At 60.0% G+C, this 24,315-nt stretch overlaps 1 protein-coding gene across 11 annotated transcripts; it reads right to left on the bottom strand.

Moving 5' to 3' along the window:
* Positions 1–27: 27 nt before the first annotated feature.
* Positions 28–23,201, bottom strand: SLC19A1 (solute carrier family 19 member 1). 11 transcript variants are annotated; one of them, XM_081234908.1, is made up of 6 exons: positions 23,134–23,201; positions 19,178–20,730; positions 14,360–15,128; positions 14,090–14,282; positions 10,865–11,006; positions 28–3,747 (listed from the first exon to the last, which is right to left on the bottom strand). In XM_081234908.1, exons 2-6 carry the CDS (start codon positions 19,364–19,366, stop codon positions 3,523–3,525), a joined length of 1,518 nt encoding a protein of 505 aa, XP_081091034.1. In that variant the 5' UTR covers positions 19,367–20,730; positions 23,134–23,201; the 3' UTR covers positions 28–3,522. The 11 variants fall into 11 exon arrangements, with proteins under 11 accessions (XP_081091034.1, XP_081091031.1, XP_081091038.1 ...); XM_081234905.1 differs by having other exon boundaries at positions 23,100–23,189; XM_081234912.1 differs by having other exon boundaries at positions 19,178–19,416; positions 23,100–23,189.
* Between the last annotated feature and the right edge of the window lie 1,114 nt (positions 23,202–24,315).

The following is a 24,315-nucleotide window of genomic DNA, read 5'->3' as shown; positions in this document are numbered from 1 at the left end:
GCCTCGGTGCCTGCGCTGCCCTCTTGGCCCGAATCAGACCAGGGGGTGGACCTGGCCCATTTAGGCAAGAGGCCGACTTGGAACCTTCGGCCTGGGGAGGCCTCCCGGGTGCCGAGTGGGGCCCCCAGCCACCCGGGCAGGTGCCGGTGGCTCTGTTCCTGCCCAGAAAGCCTTGTGGCGCCAATGCCAGGCCTGTCTGCAGGGCAGCCACGAGGAGGCCGCTGGGGCCTCCCTCCTGCCCTCTCTCCAGCTGGCCGGCTCTCTCTCGGGTCACACGCAGTGCCAGGGGAGACCACCTCCTCTCAGCCTCTGGCAGCAACTCCCCTGGCTGCAAGGTTCCAAGCTCAACCCCCCCCCTCCCCCGCACACCCTCGGGGCTCCTGGTGTTGCAGTGTGCAGCCAGCCCCGCCACATGGGCCCGTCTGCGGTCCTCTCTGTCCCACGCTGGCTTCCCACGTCCCGAGGTCCCACCGGCACAGAGCCTGGCCCGGCCCGGACTGTACTGGGAGAGCTTTGAGGGGTCCATAAACCAGCACCGGGTCCCTGGGCCCAGACCTCACACAGGGTGCTCCTTCCCTGACTCCAATGCCTGACCAGCTCTGCCCAGCAGCATGTCCAGGGACCCAACTGGGCCTGGACCCAGGCTGCCTCAAGTCCTGGGTCAGACCTGCCTCCTGCTGAGCTTGGCACCAAGGCCCCGGGTTCACCTTTGCAGGACAGAGAGGCAGAAGCCCTCGGAGGCAAAAGGCCACACGTGCCCCCCGCCAGGACAGAGCCCACAGGCTGGCCAGCCAAGCAAGCCCTGGGACGGGCGAGGCTGCACGGAGGGGCTGGGCCGTGTCCACAGGCGGGCCACACGTGCTTGGACCCTGCTCACCACTGTCTGTAGCAGCGCGTCTCGGGGAAAACCCACATCATTGCCCTCCTTGTGGGAGGAGTGCAGGGGACATTTTGGGGTGCGCGCGGGTATCTCCAGGGGAGCTGGCGGGGTGGCCCAGAGCCCAGCTGCCACAGGGTCTGCTGTCCAGGCACTGTAAACCGCAGGGGCTGGTCCTGTGAACTGTGTCTGTGGTTTCCAAACAGGCGCCAAATAAAAATGACCATTTCCACTGACACTTGGTTTGCAAGCAGCTTTCACTGTCGTGAGTCCTCAGGAGCCTCTGTCCTGGACGGCCCAGCTGGTCAGTCCTGCTAAAGGAGCACAGGTGTGCACAGGTGTACGCAGCAGATGTATACGGGTACACACAGGTGTGCAGATGCACATGAACACACATGGGTTCCCAGATGCATGGTCGTCCTTCGGTATCTGTGGGGGATTGGTTCCAGGACCCCCTCAGATACCAAACCTGCAGATGTTCAGGACCCTTATATAAAATGGTGTAATACTTGCATATAACCTATGCACACCCTCCTGTATGCTTTAATTTATCTCAGGTTACTTATCATTCCTAACACAAGAAAAACGCTATATAAATAGTTGTAAATACAATGTAAATTCCATGTAAATAGTGGCTGGCACATGGCCAATTCAAGTTTTGCTTTTTGAAACTTTCTGGAATTTAGAAAAAAATATTTTCAATCCACAGTTGGTTGAATCCTCAGATGTGGAATGCACGGATATGGAGGGCCACCATGGGTGTGCGCTGGTGTACATGGATATACACATGTGCAGATATACACATCTGTGCATGGGTGTACATGGATAAACTCAGAGGCACATAGATGTGAGTGGATATACATGGGTGTGAGATACACGTGGGTGTACACAGATGTACACGGATGTGAGATACAGAAACACATGGATGTACACGGCTGTCCATGGATGCCACAGGCGCCCCACACCTTTTTTCTCTCTCAGGGTCTCCCTGGCAGTGGCCAGCAGCCTCACAAGCTCTTCGGAGCCGGGTAGGTGGTCCGGCCCCGGCCCCCGTGCCCCCCACAGCTGTGGCAGATGTCTGAGCCCGAGGGGCCGTGCACACTGCACAGAGCAGGGGCTCAGTGGTGCCCCAGGAGCTCGGGACCGGGGGTGGCAGAGGCCAAGTGGGGGGACCAGCGCCTGTGGGGAGGCTGCAGGGGAAGCAGGGGGCAGCGGGAGACCAGGGCGCTGGGTCATGCTCATGGGGGGCACAGAGCAGAGCCCTGCCTCCTGGGTCAATAGCCAGAGGCGAGCCTCCTCCACCCATCAAGCCCCGCCAGCTCCCTGAGCCATGGAGGGGGTGCTGCCCTTTCCCAGCAGCGCCCTGGGGTCGGCTGTGGTGTCTTGAGCGGAGGCGCCTGGGGACCACCTGCCCTATCTGACCCACACCAACAGCCGTGAGTTGAGTCAAGCTGCGTGTACAGCCTCTTCCTTGACCCTCAGGGTGCCCCGAGATGCCCTGGTCACCCAACCTGACCTCAGGGGTCCCAGGGGGCAGCCAGCTCCGGCCCCTTCTCCACCAGGCGTCCTGCTCTGAACTCGCAGCAGCGACCTTTCCCAAAGACCCTGGATGAGGGTCGGAGGCCATGGGAGGGGCCGGGTTCAGCTCAGGACGGGGTTGGGTCCTCACCTGCTGGGGGGCAGGGCTGGGACCCTCTCTTGACCGGATGGATGCGTGGAGTCAGGGGTCCCCTGGGGCTGTGTGTCTGCTTCACGTGCCTGGGGCCAAGTGGACGGTGTCACATCTCAGAGGAAGCACGACCGGCTCTCGGGCCCGGCGGCAGTGCCCGGGGAACGTGGGCAAGTCCCCCGGGGGCTGGCGCGTGAGTGGCCCCCATCACCAGGAGGGGGCCAGCATCAACCCAGCTCCGGATCGAAGGACAGAGAGGACCTGGGGTGAAGCCCAGAACGGAGGAGCTGGTGCTCCCGGGCTTCCACCCGACGGAACCGCCACCCCAGCGCCCCACTTCTCCCCCAGAAACAAGCCAGAAGAGGGTCCTCGTTTTGGTCAGTTTTTTAAAAAAGGAAGAGAGCATTGTTTACAACGGAGGCACCTGGACAAGCGCAGACGCCACAGTCCAGCCACGGGCCCAGGAACACGGCCCCCACCCCCAGGGCCCGGGACCCCCCGTGGGCACCGGGTCCCCTGGGCTTGCGTCTGGGACCACTGTGCCATTTCCCTGGGACAAGGGGGTGAAAGCAGGGAGGTCTGGCGGGCACGTGGACCCCCCACACCAGCCACGTGTAGGCAGGGACAGCAAACCAGCCCCCAGTGGCCGGGCAGCTGCCTGAGCGTCCCCGGCAGGCCGCGGGTCATGGCCAGGGCGTGAAGCAGGGCTGAGGAGTGCCCCGCTCGGGGTGAGCCAAGGGCCCCTCACAGAGGCTGGAGGCCCCCGAGGCTTGGGTCTCACGGACAGAGCACGGGGGCCCCACAGTCACCAGTGCCACAACCTGACGACGTGGACGATGCCGGAAACCTGGCTGTTGACACCCAGAAGACAGGCAGCTGCTGGGGACGTGTCAGCTGTGAGGTCAAGGCCCAGGCTCGCTGCCTCTGGTGTCAGGAATCTGGCCGCCCACCGGCCAGGAGAGCATGTCGGGCAGGGTCAGGCCTTGGCCTCGGGCCGCTGCATCGGCTCCCCCACGGCTCGCACGCCGGCCTCTGGGGCGGGCCCGTCCTGCGCGGCCGGCTCCCGCACCGGGCTCATCAGCTCCTGGGCCGGCGGCAGGGGCTGGTGGCGGCCCTGTCGGAAGTGGCGCAGGCCCGCCAGCAAGGCCGCAAGGACATAGGCGGCAAACAGCACCAGGAAGTACACAGAGTAGATGAGGAACTGGAAGAGAGAGGGCGCAGGTGAGGCGGGCGGGGCACCCGCCCTCACGCCCTCCCGCTCAGAGGCCAGCGGAGCACGCACAGCAAGGGGGGTGGGCACCCAGGGGTCGTGGAGGCAGGAGCAGGGCCCAGCCCCCACCCACCCAGCGGAGCTTCTGTAAACCCAGCACTTCTGCGCCTTCGCCATCTGCCCCGCAGCACTTTGATCACCTTGTGTGACAGCAAATGTGCACTTGGCTCTGGGGCCAAGTCCTCACGGAGGACACCTGTGCGGGCGGAGGCTGGTGGAGGAGAACAGGCCGCCCAGGTCTCGCGGCCCCCGCAGCCCCCATGGCCCCAGGGCAGTGCAGCCCTGCACCCGGGGACCAGTGAAGCTGCACAGCGGTGACGCACACGGAGGAGTGCCCTGCACACGGGAAACTCCCCCCGATTCTCAGACCGCAGTGGGCAGGGGGTCCAGGGTGGTCTCCTTCGTGTGGGGGCCAGACGAGTGTGAGTCCCGCCCACGGCCCCGGAGCTCAGCTGCCCCAAGTGGTCTCCCCGAGAACCCCTCAGCACTGCATGCTCAGCCCTTCTAGGAAAGCTCATTTTCAGAAGCAAAACCAGGAAATGAAACGTCGGGGACTTGGCTTCCGGGAAGACGGAGCTGGCATGACTTGCCTGTTCCTCCCAAGTACGATTAAAACCCTGGACACTGCACAGACGACACACAGAAGGTGCCTCTGAAAAGTGGATGGGGGCAGACTAGCTGGGACCTTGGAATCCAAGAAGCACCACGGCAATGTGTTCCCTGGGCTTTTTTTCTTTCTGCTGCAAGTATTTTTAAAGGAACCAGGGCTTCCCTGGTGGCGCAGTGGTTGAGAGCCCGCCTGCCGATGCAGGGGACACGGGTTCATGCCCCGGTCCGGGAAGATCCCACATGCCGTGGAGCGGCTGGGCGCGTGAGCCATGGCCGTCGAGCCTGCGCATCCAGAGTCTGTGCTCCGCAACGGGAGAGGCCACAACAGCGCGAGGCCCACATACCGCAAAAAAAAAAAAAAAAAAAAAGGAACCAAAGAAGCCCACAAACCAGGAATACCAGGAAACACAGAAGAAAACACTCAACAAAAGCTGCTCCGACCGAAGGATCAGGAGAGGGACCCCCACCCCAGCCATCAGGACAGGACACTGATGAATGGGAACCACTCTCCTCCAGCCAGACCCCACCCTCGTGACCCAGGCTGTAAAACCCCTCACCCCCGTCGGGTGGTGTTGGTCAGGGCCCAGTGGGGAGCTGGAATGTTCACCCCCATAGGGACCACATGGAAAGCCTGGACTTTCACTCCCCCCAGGTGGTGCCCCCCCTCCCTGAAGAGTCAGGACTTTTACCCCACCCAGCAGCAGTGAGAATGCCCCTCCCCCACCAGTGTCACTGGAGGCCACATGGGGAGCAGTAATGAGGCACCCATGGCCCTCCTGACCACTGCAGGCCATGTGGGGAGCTGGCACTCCCTTCCTTGCCCAGCAGTAAGGAGAAGCCCCACCCCACCCTTCAGTGTGAGGAGGGCTGAGTCGGGAGCCTAGAATTCCACCCCACCTGGCTATAACGAGTTGCATGCCCCTAGTCCTCTGCTAGGCTGGTGTCAGGAGAAGCTAGCTAAAACGGAAGGATTAAATAAGAGCCAGAGTCTCAAAACGTAACAGCCAAAATGTACAGGTTTCATTAAAAAAAAAATCACTCAGCATACTTACAACCACAAAGATCTCTAAATGAATGAAATACAATCAACAGACACCCACACCAAGATGACAGAGATGTTAAAGTTATCTGAGAAGGATTTTAAGGTAGCCATCATAAAAATGCTTCAACAAGCAATAACAAACATGCTTGAGACAAATGAAAAAAGTCTCAGCAAAGAAACAGGAGAGATAAAGACGAAAAGTTACAATTGAAAAATATAATAACCAAAATAAATACTCAGCAAATGGTCTCAACAACAGAATGGAGGGCACAGAGAAAAGAATCAGTGAACTGCAAGATGGAACAATAGAAATCATCAAATCTGAACAACAAAGAGAAAACAGATGGGGGAAAAAAAGCAGAGCCTCATTCTCCAGGGGACAAAATGTAACACTGTGTCATGGGTGTAAAATAAGAAGAAAGAAAAAAAGTGGGGCTGAAAAAGTACTTGAGGAAATAATGACTCGGAAAACTTCCCAAGTCTGGCAAGGGACATAAACCTATAGATTCAAGAAGCTGAGAGAACCCCAAACAAGACAACACCCCCCAAATCAGACCAACACACTATATTCAAATTTTTGAAAGTTAAAGACAAAGAAAAAGGAAAAAGCTTGAAAGCAGCCAGAAAAAAAAAAATGACACCTTGAGGGAAAAATAATTAGAACGACTGGATTTTTCCATCAGAAACCAGGAAGGCCACAAGGAAATGACAAATTTTTCTCATACTGAAAAATTCAGGAATGAAAAATAAATCAAGACATTCTCAGATAAAGAAAAACTAAAAGAACAATTTGTCACTGGCAGACCTGCCTTGAAAGAATGCTTAAAGGAGGTTCTCTAAACAGAAAGTAAATGATAAGAAACTTGGAACACCAGGAGGGAGAAAGAACACAGTGATCAAAATTGCGGGTAAATAGACTTTCCATCTCTTCAGTTTCCTAAATGTTTGACAGCTGGAGCAAAAGTTATTATCCTATCTTAGGTGGCTCTAATGGTATATAGAAGAAATAAGTAAGGCACTTATACTTAAACAGTAGAGAGAAAAGTGACCTAAAGGAGGTGAGATTTCAATACTTCACTACAACTGGCCATTTAATACACAAAGCAACCATCAAAAAAGTTACCATGAGAGATACACTCAAAAATACAACAGATAAACCAAAATGAAATTCTGAAGAATCTATAAATAATCTATGAGAAGGCACAAAAAAAGAAAACAGAAACAAAAGGCAGAGAGAATAAAAAGAAAACAAAAAATGAAATGGCAGACATAAGGACTAATACATCAACAATTACACTAAATATAAATGGTCTAAATAAACCAATTACAGACAGATATTGGCAGAGTGGATTAAAAAAACATGACAACCATATGCTATCTACAAGATACTCAGGTATAACAATATAGTCAAGTTAAAAGTAAAAGGATGGAAGACATATGTCATGTAAACATTAACCAAAGGAAAGCAGAATGGCTATATTAATATCAGGTGAAGTAAACTTCAGAGAAAAGAAAATGGCCACAGGCAGCAAAGAACATTGTATAATGATAAAAGGCTCAATCCACCAAGATATCCAGTGTATGTGTATGCAACAGAGAGCTGCAAAAACGTGAAGCAAAAACACGACAGAATTGAAAGGAGAAATAGACAAAGTCACAGTTATAAATGGAAACCTCAACACCCCTTCTCAACAATAGGCCAGACAAAAAACTCCATAAGAATAGAGAAGAAAGCAATACCACCATCGACTATAGGACCTTATTGATATTTATGGAACACTCCACCCCAAAACAGCAGAATTCACATTCTTTTCAAGTGTCCATGGAGCTTATAACAAGATAGACCGTGTCCTGGCCCCTAAAACAAACCTCAACAAATTATAAGAATTGAAATAATACAGATTGTATTCTCTGATCACAATAGAACATAATCAAAATAGAAATTAATAACAGAAAGATAACAGGAAAATATCAAAACACTTGGAAAAAAACCAACACATTTTGAAATAATCATAGGTCAACTAGAAAGTATGAAAGGAGACAGAAATACATAGAAATGAATGAAAACTACAAAATGCTGAAAGAAATCCAAGTCCTAAATAAATGGAGAGACATACCATGTTCACAGGTTGGAAGATTCAACATAATAAAAGATGTCAATTCTCCCAATATTGATAAACAGGCTTAATGCAATTCCTAGCAAAAGCCCAGCAAAAAATTTTGTAGATATACACACGATTACTCTAAAATTTATAGGGAAAGGCAAAGAAACTATAATAGCTAAAATAATTTTTTTTTAATTTCAAAGTTGGAGGAATCAGTGTACCAAATTTCAAAAACTTACCACCTAGCTACACAAGCAGGACAGTGTGGTGGTGGAGGGAGGGTAGGCACATAGCTCAACAGAACAGACAGAGAGCCCAGAAACAGACTCATGCAAGTGGTGGAAAGCAATTCAGTCTTTTCAGCAAATGGTGCTAGAGCAACCAGACATCCACAGACAAAGGAATGAAATGTTGTAAGCTTCACACCTTACACAAAGATTAACTCAAAACAGGTCACAGACTGAGATGTTGGGGAAGATCTTTGGGACCCAGGGCCAAAGAGTTATTATATGTGACACCAAAACTAAGATCCACAAAAGGACAAGTGAATAAATCAGACCTCATCAAAATTAAAAACTTATGTTGAAAACAACCCTATTAGGAAGATGAGACGGTGAGCTACGAGCAGGGAGAAGACTTTGCAAAGCACACACCCAACAAAGGACGACTACCTAGAATCTACAGACGTTCTCCAAACTCAAGTGCAAAAACAAAGGAGCCAATTAGGAAATGAATGGGCAGAAAAGTGAAGAAACACTTCACCAAAGAGGATGTACAGATGGCAGCTGCACGTGGGAAGAAGAGCCTCACAGCCATCAGGGAAATGCAAATTCAAACCACAGGGACCATCAGCCCTCCACACTGTTTGCAACGGCCGAACAGAAATGGTGACCACACTGAAAGCTGATGAGAATGTGGGGAAACCGGATCCCTCAGGCACGGCCAGTGGGAATGTAAAATGGTGCAGCGACCGTGGAAAACAGTCTGGCAGCCACCACGTGACTCAACAACTGCACTTCAGGGCATTTGTCCAGAGAAATGGAAATCTGGGTTCACACAAAAAGCTATAAACAAATGTTTAGAGCAGCCCCCAACCAGATAAAGCCAGGGCTCTTGGCGGTGAGTCAGTAAATGAGCCGTGGTCCAGCCACCGCGGAGCCCCACGCAGCAAAGGACCAGAGTGAAGTAGCCACGTGTCTCCAGGACTTGGGCTGAGTGGGGAAGGCAATCCCGACTCACAGCTGCAGGGTCCCACTCTCGCAATGACAATGCTATAGAAATGGGGGGCACACCGTGGTGGCCAGCGGTCAGGGAGGAGGCAGGGTGGGGGCCCGGTGTGGCCGCACGGGGCAGGGGGGGCTGCTCCCGTCTCGACTGTGCGCGGTCCGTATCCCGAGAGCGCCCGCGCCGCAGAACTGCAGGACGTGACCGGTGGGGAGGCTGGGCCCGCACCAGGTACGTGGGTCTTTGCATCCCCTGTTACCCCACAGGTGAGTGTGTGGTGACCCGGAAGTAGAGTTCAACTGAGAAGACAAGCCAGCCCAGGCCAGCTCCCTGCACGCTCCGTGCTGGTTCCCACCCCCGGCTCTGCCCGGCTCTCACCACCCAGGATGGAGGGAAAGGGCACCCGGAGCACCACACGCAGGAAAGGTGAGTAGGCGGAGCCAGGGTGACTTTCCTTCTGGACGCCCCCAGGATTTCCAGCTACGAACAAACCTCTAGAGTTACCTTTTAACCAGGAGATTAATCCAGCAGGAGAAAAATCCATATATTGTCGTCAGCTTGACCCAACGTGGCCAGAAGCTGTCACGTGGAAGGGGCTGGGGCCAGGTCAGGCGAGGAAGGCCCAGCCCCTGCCCCCCGCCTTGGGCCCCTCGGAAGCCCCGCTGCCCAGAGCTGGGACACCCAGGGCTCCAGAAAGGGAGAGGCTCCCCCAGGTGCTGGGGCCCCTCCCAGGCCAGCTGGAGAGCTGCCAGGCAAGGCCCCATGGAAAGGCCAGGGGACAACATGCTCCCCTGCGGAGGTCACCGCTCTGGGGGAGAGGCCTGCCCTGGAGGGTCCCCAGTGAAGGAGGCCCCAGCCCGCCACCTCTGGACGACAGGCCTTGTGCTCTCCGGACAACCCCTCCCGCCCACCCCATAGGTGCAGCTGCACATGCACCTGTGGACCTGAGTCCAGCCTGGCCACCCTGCTCAGCCACAGTCCCCAGTGTTCAGCCTGGGGTGGATGGGGCAGTGTCCCTGGAGGGCTCCACTGGTGACCAAGGGCCAAAACCTGCCTGCCCATGTGGACACAAAGGACCAGAGGCTCTGATGTTCTTCACCAAAATGGATGCCCAAACCCCATCCAAAAAGCCAGTTTCTGAACAAGAGGGTCTCTCATGCCCGGGACTTCCTTCCTGGCCAGCTTTGAGATCACCAAGGCACCTCGGACAGAGGGCTGGGACTTCTCCATGGAGCTGACCAAGCCCCAGGGAGGTCTGGGCTCCCAGCAGATGGAGGCTGCGTCCCACAGGCAGAGGGTGGGGCAGGATCCCCAGGGAGCCCGGTAACAATCCCTCCCATGGGACCATCCTCTGGCTAATTCCAGCTCACTCAAGAGTGGTCCTGCCCTGGGTGAGGCCACCGGGAGTCACATGCCCGAGCGGCCCCCAGCCTCACAGCGAACAGGAATTCTCAAGTTCTTCTTGGAAGACTGAGGACCTGCCTAGGACCGGATGGAGGAAGGGGATGGGAAAGGGGCCAGCACGCGCCAACGTCAACCCCACGAGCTCCACTCTCCGCTGCCCTCCACAGAGGAGACAGACAGCTGTCAGGTGAGCCAGGACCCATCGCAGGCAGGGACCTGAACGAGGGCACAGGGAATGCTCGGTCACGCCTCTGTTCCTCCTGGGACCTCAGCCAGTGCAGGGGGCGCCCAGGGCCAGTGAGAGCGCCTCCAGAGCGACCTGCACCCAGGCCAGCCTTGGAGGCCCCAGAGGTCTCACCACACTCGACCGCGCATGCCCACTGCACTGCCCAGACGCGGGCGGCATTTACAGCCCCAAACTCAGCCCTGGCAGGGAGCCGCACAGGCCGGATTGTGGCCCCCTGTCACCTTGCCCTCTGACCCTTCCCTCCCTGCTCCCGCTCAGTCCAGAGGGTCTGGATGGAGACGCCCCACCCTCAGCGGGTCTGTGGTATGGGTCCCGGGAAAGGCAACACCACTGGCTGGGTGGCCACCAGGAGGCCTGGCCAGGACACGCCCCAGAGCCTTCCCTCCTCAAGGAAGTGAGCCCAAAACGGGGGCTCACCTGAGAGCGGACCGGGAGGCCCAGGCCCCGCTTGTCGGAGACAACGAGGGTGATGATGGTCTTGAGAACAGTGGCGAGGAACGTGTTGACTCCGAAGACAAGGGCGCGGAGCTCTTGAGAAAGAGAAGACGCGATCTGAAAACTTAACGGGGAAGCGGCCGAGGTCAGACTCAGCTGGGGGCGAGAGGCACGCACAGGCGCAGAGGCCCAGGTGCGGGGCAGCACTCCTGGGCCGCCAGGAACAGCCGCGGGGGACAGGCGAGACCCGCCCAGTGCCCAGGCGGCCCACCGCTCCGGGGCTGCGTCCTGATCTGGCACGTCCTCCTGCACGACTCACAAAGCGAGCGCAAAGCCAGGTGCAGAAGGCAACCTCGGGAGATACTTCAAGTCTCCTGGTAACTCCAGGGCAGAGTAAGTCATCATCGCTACAGGTTCCCGGAAAATCGGCCTCATGAGAGCCGGGCGTTAACAGACAGGGCACTGCCCGGACAGAGTATGAGGAAAATTCTGGATTAAAGTCCTTTGTCGTTAAGTGATTCACTACATTATAGAAAGAACCGTAAAACAAACAAAGAAGGCAGGAGGAATTAATACGCTCAGAGCCTGCAATGCTCTGCAAAGAAATTAACATTTGAACGTACTTCCAATTAAAAGCCCCAAAGTGCCTTTAAAAAAAAAAAGAAAAAACTGATCAAGAAGTGTCCTAGAGTTCTGAAGAATAAACGAACAAAAATACCCAAGAAGTCTTTAAAGAGAATGACTGAGGAGCTTCTGCTGGGGGGCTCGGGGGAGGGGACAGTACACGAAGTAGGAGGATGAGCAGTCATGGGACAAACGGCGCACTAACTGAGAGAAGACAGCAGGCGGATCAAAGGTCCCTGACGACAGAGTAACTCCTGGGAAGCGGGAGCTGGGCCAGGTCCCGCGGGCACAGGCCGGACGCCACACCACACACACAACCGACTCAGGCAGTGCTGCACCAACTCCGGGAGTCGGATGAAAGCAAACAGGAACACGGCAACACGTAATAAAAGGCTCCTATCACGTGTGGTAGATGTAAGCGCGCTGCAGATAATCAGGAAAAAAGAAATCCCAGCAGAAAAAGAAGCCACAGGTATAAACTGGGCGGGACACCAGGGAAAGGCAACTGGCCCGCGGGCCGCCCTCCACCACCCGCAGGGGCTGTGTGCCTGCCTGGACAGCGTCTGCAACATCTCTGAAACCCCCTTCCAAAGCACGTGCCCTCTGACCTGGCCGGTTCCCTTCCAGGACCCACCTGAGGCCATTATCAGAATTTGGGAAGAAAAATGTAGGTGAGAAGGTGTGGCTCCCATGTTGTCTGTCACAGGAAGATATCGGAGACAGGGCCCTTATCACCAGGAGGACCAACGACAATGCCCTCTGACGTGGAGCCACGCGGTTACGAGGGGCAGGGGTGCAGAGTGGCCCCGGCTCGCTCCAGGCAGCCCAACACCCACGTCAGCCACGGGGGCTGGGGTCCGAGGGGGTCCGAGGGGGTCTGAGGGGGTCCGAGGGGGTCTGTGGGGGTCCGTGGGGGGTCCGCGGGGGTCCGAGGGGGGCTGCGTGGGTCCGAGGGGGTCTAAGGGGGTCTAAGGGGGTCTGAGGGGTCTTCGGGGGTCCGAGGGGGTCTGAAGGGGTCTGCGGGGGTCCGAGGGGGCCTGAGGGGGTCCGAGGGGGTCTGCGGGGCTCCGAGGGGGTCTGAGGGGGTCCGAGGGGGTCTGCGGGGGTCCGAGGGGGTCCGAGGGGGTCTGCAGGGGTCCGAGGGGGTCCGAGGGGGTCTGCTGTCTCCTTCACGCCTTCCTGCCTCACATTTGACCTTTTCTGCATCGTATCAGATCTTTTTGCCACGAACATCTATGGCTTCCACAATTAACAAGAACTCGTGAGACACTAAGTGGTCCTGGGAGAAGTGAGGGAAGGACACCCACGGCCCTGGCGCCCGCTCCGGAACGCCGACAGTGACAGGACAGGTGGGACGTTTGCAGGCTGAGCCTCAGGAGGGGAGGACACAGCGTCCAAGTTGCGCGGAAGTCCAGGCCATAGCCACGGCCACGGGGGCAGGGGGGCATTAGGAGCAGAAACCAAGAGAGCAGGGGCAGGGTAGTCGGGGTGTCTGGGCAGCACTGACCCTGAGGGGGAGGAAAGGAAGGACGCAGCCCAGGGCAGGAGAGGGACGCTGGGTGCCAGGCGCTCCTGTGAGACGGCTCAGGGGAATCAGGCCACCACACTGCGGGGCGACGGCTGCAGAGGGTCAGGAGTCTGAGGACACGCTCTGAGCTCAACACCAGGCAGGGACAGATCTCGTTGTGTGTGATCCGAGTGGACAGTTGAAGTGCGGAGGGAGGTGCCCCCAGGGAGATGGGGCTCGGAGGGGAGCTAGGGCCAAACAGCTGGGGCAATGACAGGCCACCTGCTAGGTGCAGGAGGTGTAAGCATGTGTCCTGAGCATGTGCGCTGTGTGTGGCATGAGGGCATGTTATGGTGTGAACACATATGGTGTGAGCACATGTCTGGGGTGAACACATGGTGTGCATGTGCAGCTTTGTGAGAGGTCCAGTCCAAAGGTGTATGAGGGTGTCAGAAGCCAGCAAGATGCAGGCTGAGGAAGGTTCTGGAAGGCATGGGTGGTCAGCACACAGCTCCCCGGATGTCCCTGGGCCAGTGCTGGAGCATCCCCAGGACTGTGAGGAACACAAGGGCATCAGGGGAAGGGCTCCCCCAGGCAGAAGGCAAGCTGGGTCACCCAGTCACTCTTGGGCTGTGGGCCACCGTGCCCAGCAGCCGGAGTGGGAGGGGATGGGAATGACCCAAGATAGGACAGCAGGGCCAGGAGACTGGAAGAAAGGACTTCCCAAGGTCCGGTCCCTGTGGACACTGCGGCTCAAGGGGGGAGCAAAGGGGACACCCATATGGCTCCTTGCCCAGCCTTGCGATCCCAGTGGCCAGGACGGGGCATGCTGTGGACAAGTGGGGCCCTGGCTAAAGGCACCCAGGGCTCACGCGCCTCCTGATGTGAGTGACGTACCAGCACACCTGCTCCACGCTGCCCGGCACATACCCCTGCTGCTCCCCATGGAACCTTCTGGAAGGAGGCCTCTCGATACACACAGTGCACGACCCTCCAGCTGCCCACCCTCGGCCCCAGTCTTTCGGGACTCTCCTGCCAGCAGTCCCACGTGGCCACCCCGCACCAGCCCGACTCACGTGGCGATGGGCACCAGGAACTGGTAGGAGCCACGGAAGAGCACAAAGGCCGAGTAGCACAGCCAGATGTTGCTGGTCTTGTACATGAGGAAGATGAGCCCAGCCTGCAGCACCGTCACCACCGCGATGATCAGCTTCGCCCACAGCGCCCAACGGATCTTCACGAAGCCGGCGGCAAAGGAGGTGACGGCACCTGGGGAGACAAGACGCGTCGGCGCCGTCCTTGGCCTCACGGGTCACCCCCGTCTGGGTGAGGCAGGCGGGGCGTACCGAGCAGAGTGGAGGCGGCATCCGCCCCGCCGTTGTAGACCCTCGTGGTGTCCGTGGTGGGGTTGACCACGGTCCACAGGATGTGCACATAGTAGACGATCAGGTAGTAGCCGGCGGAGTTGAAGACCCACCAGAGGGACCAGAGGCGCAGCTGCGGCAGCTGCGCGGTGCGGCCCAGCTCGCGGAGCATGTGCGCGAGCGCCGAGTCCCGCCAGGAGGCCGGCAGCCGGCCCGGCTTCCCACCCATGGGCTCAACTTGGCCCAGGTTCATCCGGTCCAGCTCGGAGGGCGAGGCCCCGGCACACGCGGGCGCTCCGCGGTTGAAGAAGAGGCTGCGCTTGGGGCGCTTCAGGAAGAGCGTGAGGACCAGGCTGAAGGTGAGGAAAGCCAGCGAGATGTAGTTGAGCGTGGAGAAGGGGACCCTGCCCATCGTGACCAGCAGCTGGCCCAGCACGGAGCTGGTGAAGACACCCAGCAGCACGGAGGCCCGCGAGTAGCCGGCCATGCGCTGGTAGCAGGCGGGGGGCACCAGCGAGAAGATGTAGGAGGAGTAGGCGATGCGGGCTGCCATGGTGATGCTGAAGAAGAACTCCATGAACTGCATGTGCAGCACGGACGAGCCGAAGAGCAGCAGCAGCCACACGGACACGTAGCTCAGGCCCTGCAGCAACAGCACCGGCTTGTAGCGCAGGTAGTCGGTCAGCAGGAAGATGGGCACCAGCACTGCCAGGTAGGAGTAGGACAGCACGGGCGTGATCTCGTTGGTGACCTGCGGGACAGCAGGCGTGTGACCCCAAGCCCCCAGAGCGCCCGTCGCCCATCACGTCTACCGGGCTTGGCCGGGTGCCTGGGAGCCCCACCCGGACCCCACGCACCCCTTTACCGCGGTGCCCCACCAGGACCACGTGGGGAGCGCCGTCCTCCAAAAACGGGCAGCCCATTAAGACTGTCCAGGGCAGCCAGGGAAATGGAGAAAAGCACAGCCCGACCCCCGACCGTGCTCTACCCTGACCCCATCCCCCGCGGGCGTGCTTCTCACACAGCAGCTCGGTGCTGACACACGCAGAGAGCTGGTAAGTACACTGAAAATAACCAGTAACTACATGCTAAGCCATGCTGATCCAGGCTTGTTTGTTTCTCCCTAAATAAAAACACGACACGATTTCACCTTAAGTCTACCGATACAGAAAACAGAGCCGTGACCAATCTACACTCATGCTGGCCGCCAAGGAAGGCCTTCAGTGGCCGATCCCACTCGGTCCCAGGGCACAAGGGATGCAGGAGAGGACCGGGCCCTCAACCCCGCTTTGCCAGGCAGGACTAGGGGGATGCGTCCACGGGACCCAGGACTCCCAGCTCCACCAAGGGAGCTGCCCGCAGCCTCGGTCACTCAGCTCTCCATTCCAAGAGGGCTGGCCCAGTAGGAACCTCCTTCCTGGGCACACAGGGCAGAGGCCAGAGCCACAGACCCACTTGGGACAACAGCCAGATGTGCCCATGGCCGCCCAGGAAGGGCTATCCTGGACTCACCTGGGCCCAGGCCCCACCAAGAGGTCCCAGCTCACGAGAGGCCCGGGCCCCTGGCCTTGGCCCCTTCCTGGGGGATGGACACGGGGGGCACCCTGTGCTCAGAGCCTCTCCTGAGGCCCCAGGTGGGTTTTCAGCAGGTGGCCCCTCACAGGGGCTGCACCAGACCCCATCTGACACCTCCCAGGGGCTCCGACTGAGAGCCTCACCCAGGGATTCCACCTGATGCTGCCCAGGGCCCGGCCATGGCTCAGATCAGCCAGGGCAGCACCAGGTGTGCCTCGGGCCTTGTTGGGCTCTCAGAGGCTTTGGCCTCCCTTGGGTCCTACCTGACTCAGGCCTGACCACCTGCTAACACCATGGGGCGATCCCTGCGCCAGCCCAGGGGGCCCTCAGCCCTGCAAGGCCAGCAGGCACCAAGGCCCACTTTACAGATGCTACCGAGGACCCAGGGCCGAGCCCAGGCCAGCACGTGGGGCCCAGCCAAGCCCACCGCTTAGTGGCCGGCTCACCTGCAGGTTTCTGCAGCCCTCGAATCTGTCCACCCAGGATGTGCCACCTGACCAGCCAGCCCCAGGGCAGTGCTTCCCAGTGTGTGCCCAGGACCCCGGGCTGGCACGCACACCCACCACCTCCAGGGCTCCCCTGCCTGGTGGCCTCCTGCACCACATGCCCACCAGAAGCCACGGCTGACCCCAAAGGCTGTGGTCCCCCAAACACCGAGCACTAATGGCCCCAGGACAGTCTAAGACAGTATTGGTGCAAGTCCGTCCCCGGGGCAGGATGAGTAACCAGCGCTGGTCCCAGAGCCATGGGGGCCAGCTGCAGGGGTCAGAGCCTTGTTTATGGAAAAGTCCTGGAACATCAAACCATCCCTCAGTTAGCTGACAAAACCTCTTGGCAGATGGCTTGCACAGCTGCAAGGGCCACGGGGTCAGGGCTGAGGGACACCAGCTGGACTCTCCGTCCCGCTGCCGCTGCCCACACTTCTCAGGCAGGGCAAGCACACAGGCCAGGCGAGAGGCTGCCCTGTGTCACACCTGTGAAGTGCTGGGAGCACGGGCACCCACAAAGTCCCTGGGGCAGGAGGACGGCCTCCTACTGGCCTCGGTCCAGCATCGCTGGGCCACTTCCCAACACCTCGGTTTGGACGGGCCGGGTCCAGGCTGATGGGCAGGATGCGGGAGCTGGGGCCAGGTCATGACCCAGGTGGCTTCAGGGCAGCAGCTGCTCTGAAGTCAGGAGGCCTGGCTGGGGCCCCACAGCAGCCAGGACCAGGATGGGGCGCCATGGGCCCTGAGGACCGGCAGGACCGGGGAGCAGGGCCAGGCCAGGCCAGAGGGGACCTGCATTCCAAGAGGAGCAGCCTCAAGAGCCAACACCTGGCAGCACCCAGGGGTCGCTGAGTCCTGCCTGACAGGGGAGGGAGGACAGGACAGGGCCGTCACAGAGGATCCCGCCAGAACGGCAGGGTCAGCCATGGGCTTGGAGGGACTGCTGTGTGAGGGGCAGGGGTCATCATGGCAGGGGTGGGGGCACGACCCAACCCAGGCAGCTCAGATGCAGAGGAATCACAGGCCCAAAGGCGCAAAGCAAAGCTCGGACCCTCCGGAGGTACTTCACGAACCGGGGGTGGCGGCATGTGGGGCAACACTCAGCACAAACCAAAAGGAAAATCCAGCAGAATGAAAAGGTGAAGCTGCGGCATAAAAGGACCACGGCAAGCAGGGAGGAGGCCGGCGCAGACAGGAGAAGCCGCTGCCCACAGGCGGTGGATCCCGCCAGCGCCAGGAGCCCGCCAGGCACAGGAAGGCAGACGCCCACAGGGAGGGGGGAGACTGGCTGAGGCCTCGCTCCGGGGACAGCCAGGAACACGGGACCGCGGCAGAAATCGAGGAAATGCAAACCCAGCAGCAAGCTCTTCCGTCTATCAGATGGGCAGAAACTCAACAGTGCCTCGCGGGTGCGGGCCCGAGGAGCTGGAAGCAGCCTCACGCTGCAGGGGGTCACAGCAGGAAGCCACCAGCAGCAGCGTTTCCCTCAGGGACGAGCTGGAGACCCCGGAGACCCCTGGAGCAGGGGTGGGCAGGCCCTCAGTTTGGGGTTTGAGGTCCTGAATGCAAGTTGGGCAGCTGCAGCCCAAATCTGTGTGGGAGGGTCACAGACCCACCGGGCTCTTCCCACACAGGCCCCTGCCGTCCTCCGGTCACGTCCAAGGCCTGGTGGGTGGCTTAATTTCTGCAACCTATTGTTTAATCAGTTACTGCATGAGCTAAGAGGGCAGGTGGGGGGAGTTCATGGCAGGTTTTCCTTCTGGTTATTTTCACGGAGCTTCCCACTCACTCACGTCTCACCTCCGCAGTGGAAGACAGCCCCTTGCAGAACACAGCGGTGTCCGGGGAGCTGGCCAATCAGTGAGCGAGGGATGTGTCAGACTGGCTGTTCGAGGGGGGCAGGCCCCCACTCCGGACTCACCTGGGAAGTGACCCCTCTGGCTGCAGTGCTGGCCGTGCGGTCAGACACAGTCACACACACACACACACACACAGATTTGAGTCTGTGCACGCAGCCCAGGCACCCCAGTGTGTCCATCTTCCAAGAGGACTACTTTGAGGGAACAGGCCTCATCTGCACGGCGACTCCATGTGACTTAATTCTGGGGTTGCTGAGGGGTTGGGGCCAAGATCTGGGCCAGGGAGAGGCAGGGGCTCCCTGAAGAAATCAAGTGGGAAATCTAGGGGGCCAGCAACAGCGACAGCGGGTGTGGAGGCCGGCGGCCACCCTGGAGGGGACAGACAGGGCTGGCGGGCTGGGGCCACGCTCTGGGGTGGCGGGCGGTCCTCAGGCAGGACGAGGTGTGGTGACCACAGCCTAGACCGTGAGCTTCATCAACCAACGGCCTCTGAGCCCTTTTGATTTGTTTTATTTTATGGAGCCAGAAACCGGGAGGGACACTGCCTGTTGCTGCTTCTACTCCACGTTTGACCCCAGAGACTCCCGTCAGGTATAAGCTTATTAGTCAGGTTCCAATGAGATCCTTTGTCCTTGTTCTGAGCAAAAGGCAAATTCCTTCCGTAATCCCTTTGGGCAAACAGGCCTCTGCTGGAAGCAAGGGCCCAGCGGGCGGGCGGGGGCCCCCTTGCACTCTCCCTTCAGAAGCCCACGGCAGGCATAGACCCCTCTGCCGGACCCGCCATCCCTCTAACAGCAGGGACCTGGTAGCCGCCAGCGCCCGCAGCCCGAGCAGCCCCCGCGCTCCGGCCCGTCCCGCCCACACGCGCACCCACGTGCCTGCTTCTGCGTGAAGTTCTTGTCGGGGCCCAGGAGGTAAGGCGTGATGAAGCTCTCCCCGGGCCGCATCTGGGCCATGAAGCCGTAGAAGCAGAGGCAGAACACCAGGCTCCACCAGGACTGCAGCTTGCGGCCCGGCCTGGGCTCCGCCGGCACCTGCTTCTCCACCTCCGGGCCGGAGAGGGCCATGCTGCCCAGGTCCCCGACGGCCCTGCAGGAGACCGAAGGGGATGCTGTACCTGGGAAGGAGAGCCAGAGTCAGGGCAGCACAGCAGACAGCCCGCAGCCGTCTCCCACCCCCGGAAACTTGGCTGCAAAGGGCTCCTCCCCCCGGCATTCAATCGGGCTCAACCTCACACGGTGGACAGGCCTCAGCCCCAGCCCCAGTCCCAGCCCCGTGGTCCAACCTGGAGCGTGTGACGATCCAGGAGCCAGGCCCAGCCAGGCCACGCTGTCACCACTTCTGGGGGCTCCAGGGCTGCAGCTCCCATAGGGTGGCTGCCAACCACGTGGGGCCCATAAATGTTAAGTAACGAAAACTAAGTGCAATTTAAGATCCAGGTCCCCGGGGACACTGGGCTCATCTCACGTGCTCACGGCGCCGGCTGCGATTGCTGGGCTGCGTGCACCTCCCCCGCCAGGTCTGACGGCCTGATCCTCCCGGGGTCACAGCACCAGGCGTGTCCAAGTGCCAGACCCAGAGGAGAAGCAGTCGCGCCCGCGATAGCCCAGAGGACGTGGCAGGAGGACCTGCCGGGCCAGGCACACACCAGACCACAGTACAGGGGTCAGGGATGGGGGCAGAGAACCCCCAGGGGCCACCGAGGGCGGAGAAAGACTTCACCCAGTACCGTGATTTCAACACAGGCCTGGGCCTTGCTCAGCAAGGGGAACTACTGCAGTCAAATGAGCCCGGCTGTTCCTTCCTCCTGTGTTTATTTCTGTGACTCAGGGAGAACGGGGGGCTGCTGTGTGACGGCAGTCAACCCCCTGAGGAAGCTGCGGCTGGCAGGTTTGTTTGTGAAGCTACAATGAGGGGCAGGGTAGGGGTGAGGGGGGCAACAGTGGCCCCGGAGTTACAGGGTCCTAGGTCCCAACGTTCTCAAGGGCCAAGCGAAACGCCAGCTAGGAGGGGGGCTGGAACCCGGCCCCTCCCCCAGCACCCCTCCCCCGGGAGGTGTGGTCCCCCAAGAACACACAGGCCAAATGGCTCCAGCAGAAAGACTCTGCTTTTTGGGGCAGGGGGTGCACACACGGCCCCCCACTCCAGCCCCAGGAGTCCCCCAAGTTCATTCTCCCACTCCCGGGGCGCTGCTCCCTGGGTGCCAGAAAAATGCACACTCTCAGCCAGATAAGCACCCAGCGTGGGGTGAACAGCCGAGAATTTACAAAGCCCAGAATTTACAAACCGCTGCTCTTGGCCCCCCTGTTCTGAAAGAGATGACAAAGGCTTCCCTACCTGGCGTCCCGGAATCCCGGGGCGGAAGTCTCAGACACCAGAACCCAGCAAGCTCACCACCTTCTTCTTTCTACTTCCTGGACTCCCATGGCTTCTGAAACCCCAAGGCGGTGCTTCTGAGACTCCAGTGAGCTTGTCAGAAGTGTGTCTGAAGGCCTCGGACACACGCCAGGACTCTGCACCCTGACTCGGCCCCCAGACACGCCCGAACAGGTGACCGAGCACGCAGGGAGCCGCTGCCTCGGAATTCCCAGCTGGTCACCGATAAGAGCTCCGCCTCCGGTATTTCAGGCCGACATGCAGATGGGCCCCAGGGCCCCGGCGCCCAGCCCTGAGGGTCCCAGGAGTCCTCCAGGGTCACAACACAGTGGTGGATCACCGCCATCCCCAGAAGCAAGGACATGCAAGGGTCCACACCCTGCATTGGCCAGGGAGCTGGGGGGGCGGGGGTAGGGGTAGGGGGCAGTGTCTGCTGACACCCGGGGAGCAGGGCTGGAGGGACGGGGTTTACATGGGGTCTCGGGGAGTGTCCCACGAGCTGCGCCCCCTCCCTCCCAGCCCTACCCCTACAATCTGGGGACGCTGTGCTCAGTGCTGGAGTCCCTCACCTTCCTCCCGAGTTACGGCACAGCTGGAAGGAAGGAGGGGCCTCCGCCGGCCAGCAGGGAGAAACCCAGGCCTCCTCTACTCTTGGATCACAGGAGCAAAGGGCCAAGGGCTCACCTTGGGCTCACGTGCACACGGTCTCGCAGCCCCCTGGCTGGCGGGTCTCCCAGGCTGCACGGGAAGCCTTCTACCTGCCGTCTCCGAAAACATCTGCTCAAGGAGCCCCTGAGCCTCAGGCCTGCCACCCAGCAGGGGTGGCCGAAGGAAGGCAGCCTTCTCACGGGGGCTGGGAAGGGCCATCACACGCGCCAGAAAGAGGGACTCAAACTACCTCTGTGCTTCTCACTCAGCCCGGGTGCCAGGGACCCACTCTCCAAGGACGTGAGTGAAGATGCCCTCCCCGGACAAAGGCAGCTGCCTATCCTAGGAAACCTCTACCGCCCCGTGGCGGCCCAGTGACCCCTGGAGCCCAGCCTCCCCCTGCCCCGTGCCAGGGGAGCAGAAACAGCAGTGAGGATGCCAAGAAGCACAGAAGGTACCAGACCCCGCGGGGCTCCCTTCAGAAATGGCCACTGTCATCCCTGTTTGACGTTTTTTCCTGAGCGTTGCTTTAAAATCTGTTCCTTCCACCCACGTAAGGCCCTCCTCCAACTTCCTGTGGGGGGCACAGTCCTGGGCCCGCCCTTCACCAGCACCCCTGGCTCCCCATGGGGAGAGGGCCCCTGCAGGGGCACCCAGGGCAGAACTGTGGGGAGGGGGCCGCGAGGCAGCGCTGACCTCTGCCACCCGTCACAGGCGGAAACGCCCCTACAGGCCTCACTGGAGAGAAGGGCCAGGCCTCAAGGAGCCGGCACTGCGGGACCACCACCCGGGGCCGTGAGCGGTGGCACTGATCCGAACTAAAGGGACACCCGCCACACCAGGCTGGGCCCACTTTGGAAGGTGCGTCCCTCCCACACAGTCCCCCACACTTGGCTCCGCACCACCGGACGCGCTTCCCAAAGCTTCCAAAACAAGCGGAGGGCTGCCAGCTCATGGGCCCATGGCTGGACTGCAGGGTCACGGGGAGTTGCTTGGCCCCATCCCGGGAGCACGGGCCGCCACACAGGAGAAGCAGGGCCCCCGGGAGGAAAGGCCACCTGTACTGGGGCCTGGGGTGGGGGTGCAGAGGAAAGGGCGGACGCGGAGCAAGGTTCTCCCCCAGCCAGGTCGGGCCCCAGCAGGGAGCTCCGAGGACTACGGCTCCAGCACTGGGGGCAGCCTGGGAGACAGCTGCTTCTAGATGCACTCTGGAGTTCCGAGCTGGCCCAGATTCCAACCTGTAATCTGAGACCTACGGCCGGGGATCCCCACATGGCGAGGAACCCCGTGAACACACGTGTGTGCCTGGCGGATACCTGGACACTCAGGACAAGTGTTTCGGATAGGACCCGGGGGATAGCTTTCCTCCCGTAGACGTGTAGAGCTTCCCACTGCTCTGGACAGTCTCCAGCGCTGGGCTCCAACCGCGCCAGGCGCTGCTCCAAGGGGAAGTTGTTCACAACTACAGACTCCGGGCGCAGGAAACGACAGTGGCTTGGCTGGAGACCAGAAGCGCACCGGGGGCTTCTCCACAGGCCCGCGCGGAGACCGAAGGTGACAGACGCTTGGAGCGTGCGCCTGGGTTCCCACATGGGGCGAGGCTGCACGTGGGACTCACCACCCCTTCACTCAGCGCCAGCGCCCCCGCGCCCAGCCCTGCGCCAGGGGCCCATGCACCCTGTGCTCTCCCCGGGCCCCAGAGCCCCCGGCCCCCGTCCACCCCGACTCTCGGAGCGCGTGCACCCCCGCGCTCCTCCCGCAGCCCCCGGTCCTCACCCCGGAGCTCCTGCAGACAGGGGAGCCCCACTACCTGCGCGCTCGCGGCCTCCGCTGCTTGGCGCTAGAAGGGACCACACTGCCCACAATGCCCCGCGGCGGCTCGCTTCCGGGAGGCTGGGGGAGGGGGCGCACCTGGTCCCGCCCCCGCCGCACGTCACCGCGGACGGCAGTTGCACGGTCTCTGACACGCGCCCCACTGTGGCACCAGAGGTCCCCGCGGGACGGGCGCAGCAGCTCCGCGCGCACGCCCCGCGCCCCGGGACTCGGGACTGAGTCCCCACCCCAGCCCACCGCGTCGCCGCCCCCGATCACACGCCCCTGGCCGCCCAGCGCGGGCTACTCCCCGTGCGTCCACACGCCCGGCCGCACCCTCCGGAGCCCCCTCCCGAACTCCTCGCGCGCCCCGCAGCGCCTACCCCCGCAGCGCCTGGCTCTGGTCATACTGATCACAGCTCGGGGTTGTGCTGGAGGCCTCCGGGAACGGACCTGGACAGAGACGCGTCCCCCGCGCCCCGCAAGATGTGACCGCCCCTCGACGAGTGCAGACCCCCTGACTTCTGCACACCCTGTCCCGCCGCCACCCTGTGCCTTTTCTTTTTGGTTCATTCATTCTGAGATGTTCCTTTCCTAGCCAACCCGCAAACTCAAGCCAGGGACGTGGGCCACTGAGCCAGGCAGGAGAGAGGACTGTGGGGTTGGAAGGGGCACCCTCCCCCCACGCAGCCTTCTGTGCGGATCACCCTGACCCACACGTGCTCTGGTGGTTGACTGGGGACTCCAACAAGGCACAGGCTCAGCTTCCCCGAGGGAGGCAGAATAATTTGGGAGAGGGGCACAAAGACAAAGGAATGGACCAGAGGTCTGCTTGGATCCCCTGGAGGCATCCCAGGAAGGCGACAGGCCAATGTCTCTCCCCGCTCCTCACGGCAGGACCGACCCCCCTGGTCTTGACCTGGCTGGCGCAGTGAGGCCCGTGACGGTGAGGGATGCCGGCCTCTGAGTCATGGCAGGGAGGTTGCGGGTGCCCAGGCTGTGACCCTCAGGCTGGAGCAGTGGGAAGCAGCCCCTGTGGCAGCCCCACTGCTCCCCACTCCTCTCTGCTGGGAGGGGGAGAACCTGGAGGCTGGCCTCACAACCTCAGAAAGTGGCTTCGCCCTCCCGCTGCCCTAAAGGATGGCACAAAGGAGCGTGAGCCATTGCCATTGGCCAAGTC

The sequence above is a fragment of the Mesoplodon bidens genome (genome assembly GCF_964165515.1).
Source record: "Mesoplodon bidens genome assembly, chromosome: 5".
Classification (NCBI taxonomy): Eukaryota; Metazoa; Chordata; class Mammalia; order Artiodactyla; family Ziphiidae; genus Mesoplodon; species Mesoplodon bidens.
Note: the sequence above shows the minus strand (reverse complement) of the source record. Positions and strands in the feature narration are given on the sequence as shown.

Coding starts and splice junctions, on each gene's coding strand:
- SLC19A1 (XM_081234908.1), bottom strand. CDS start 19,366: ATGGCCCTCTCCGGCCCGGAGGTGGAGAAGCAGGTGCCGGCGGAGCCC. Junction 15,129..19,177: donor AGAACTTCACGCAGAAGCAG/GCACGTGGGTGC, acceptor GCTGTCCCGCAG/GTCACCAACGAGATCACGCC. Junction 14,283..14,359: donor TGCCGCCTCCACTCTGCTCG/GTACGCCCCGCC, acceptor TTGTCTCCCCAG/GTGCCGTCACCTCCTTTGCC.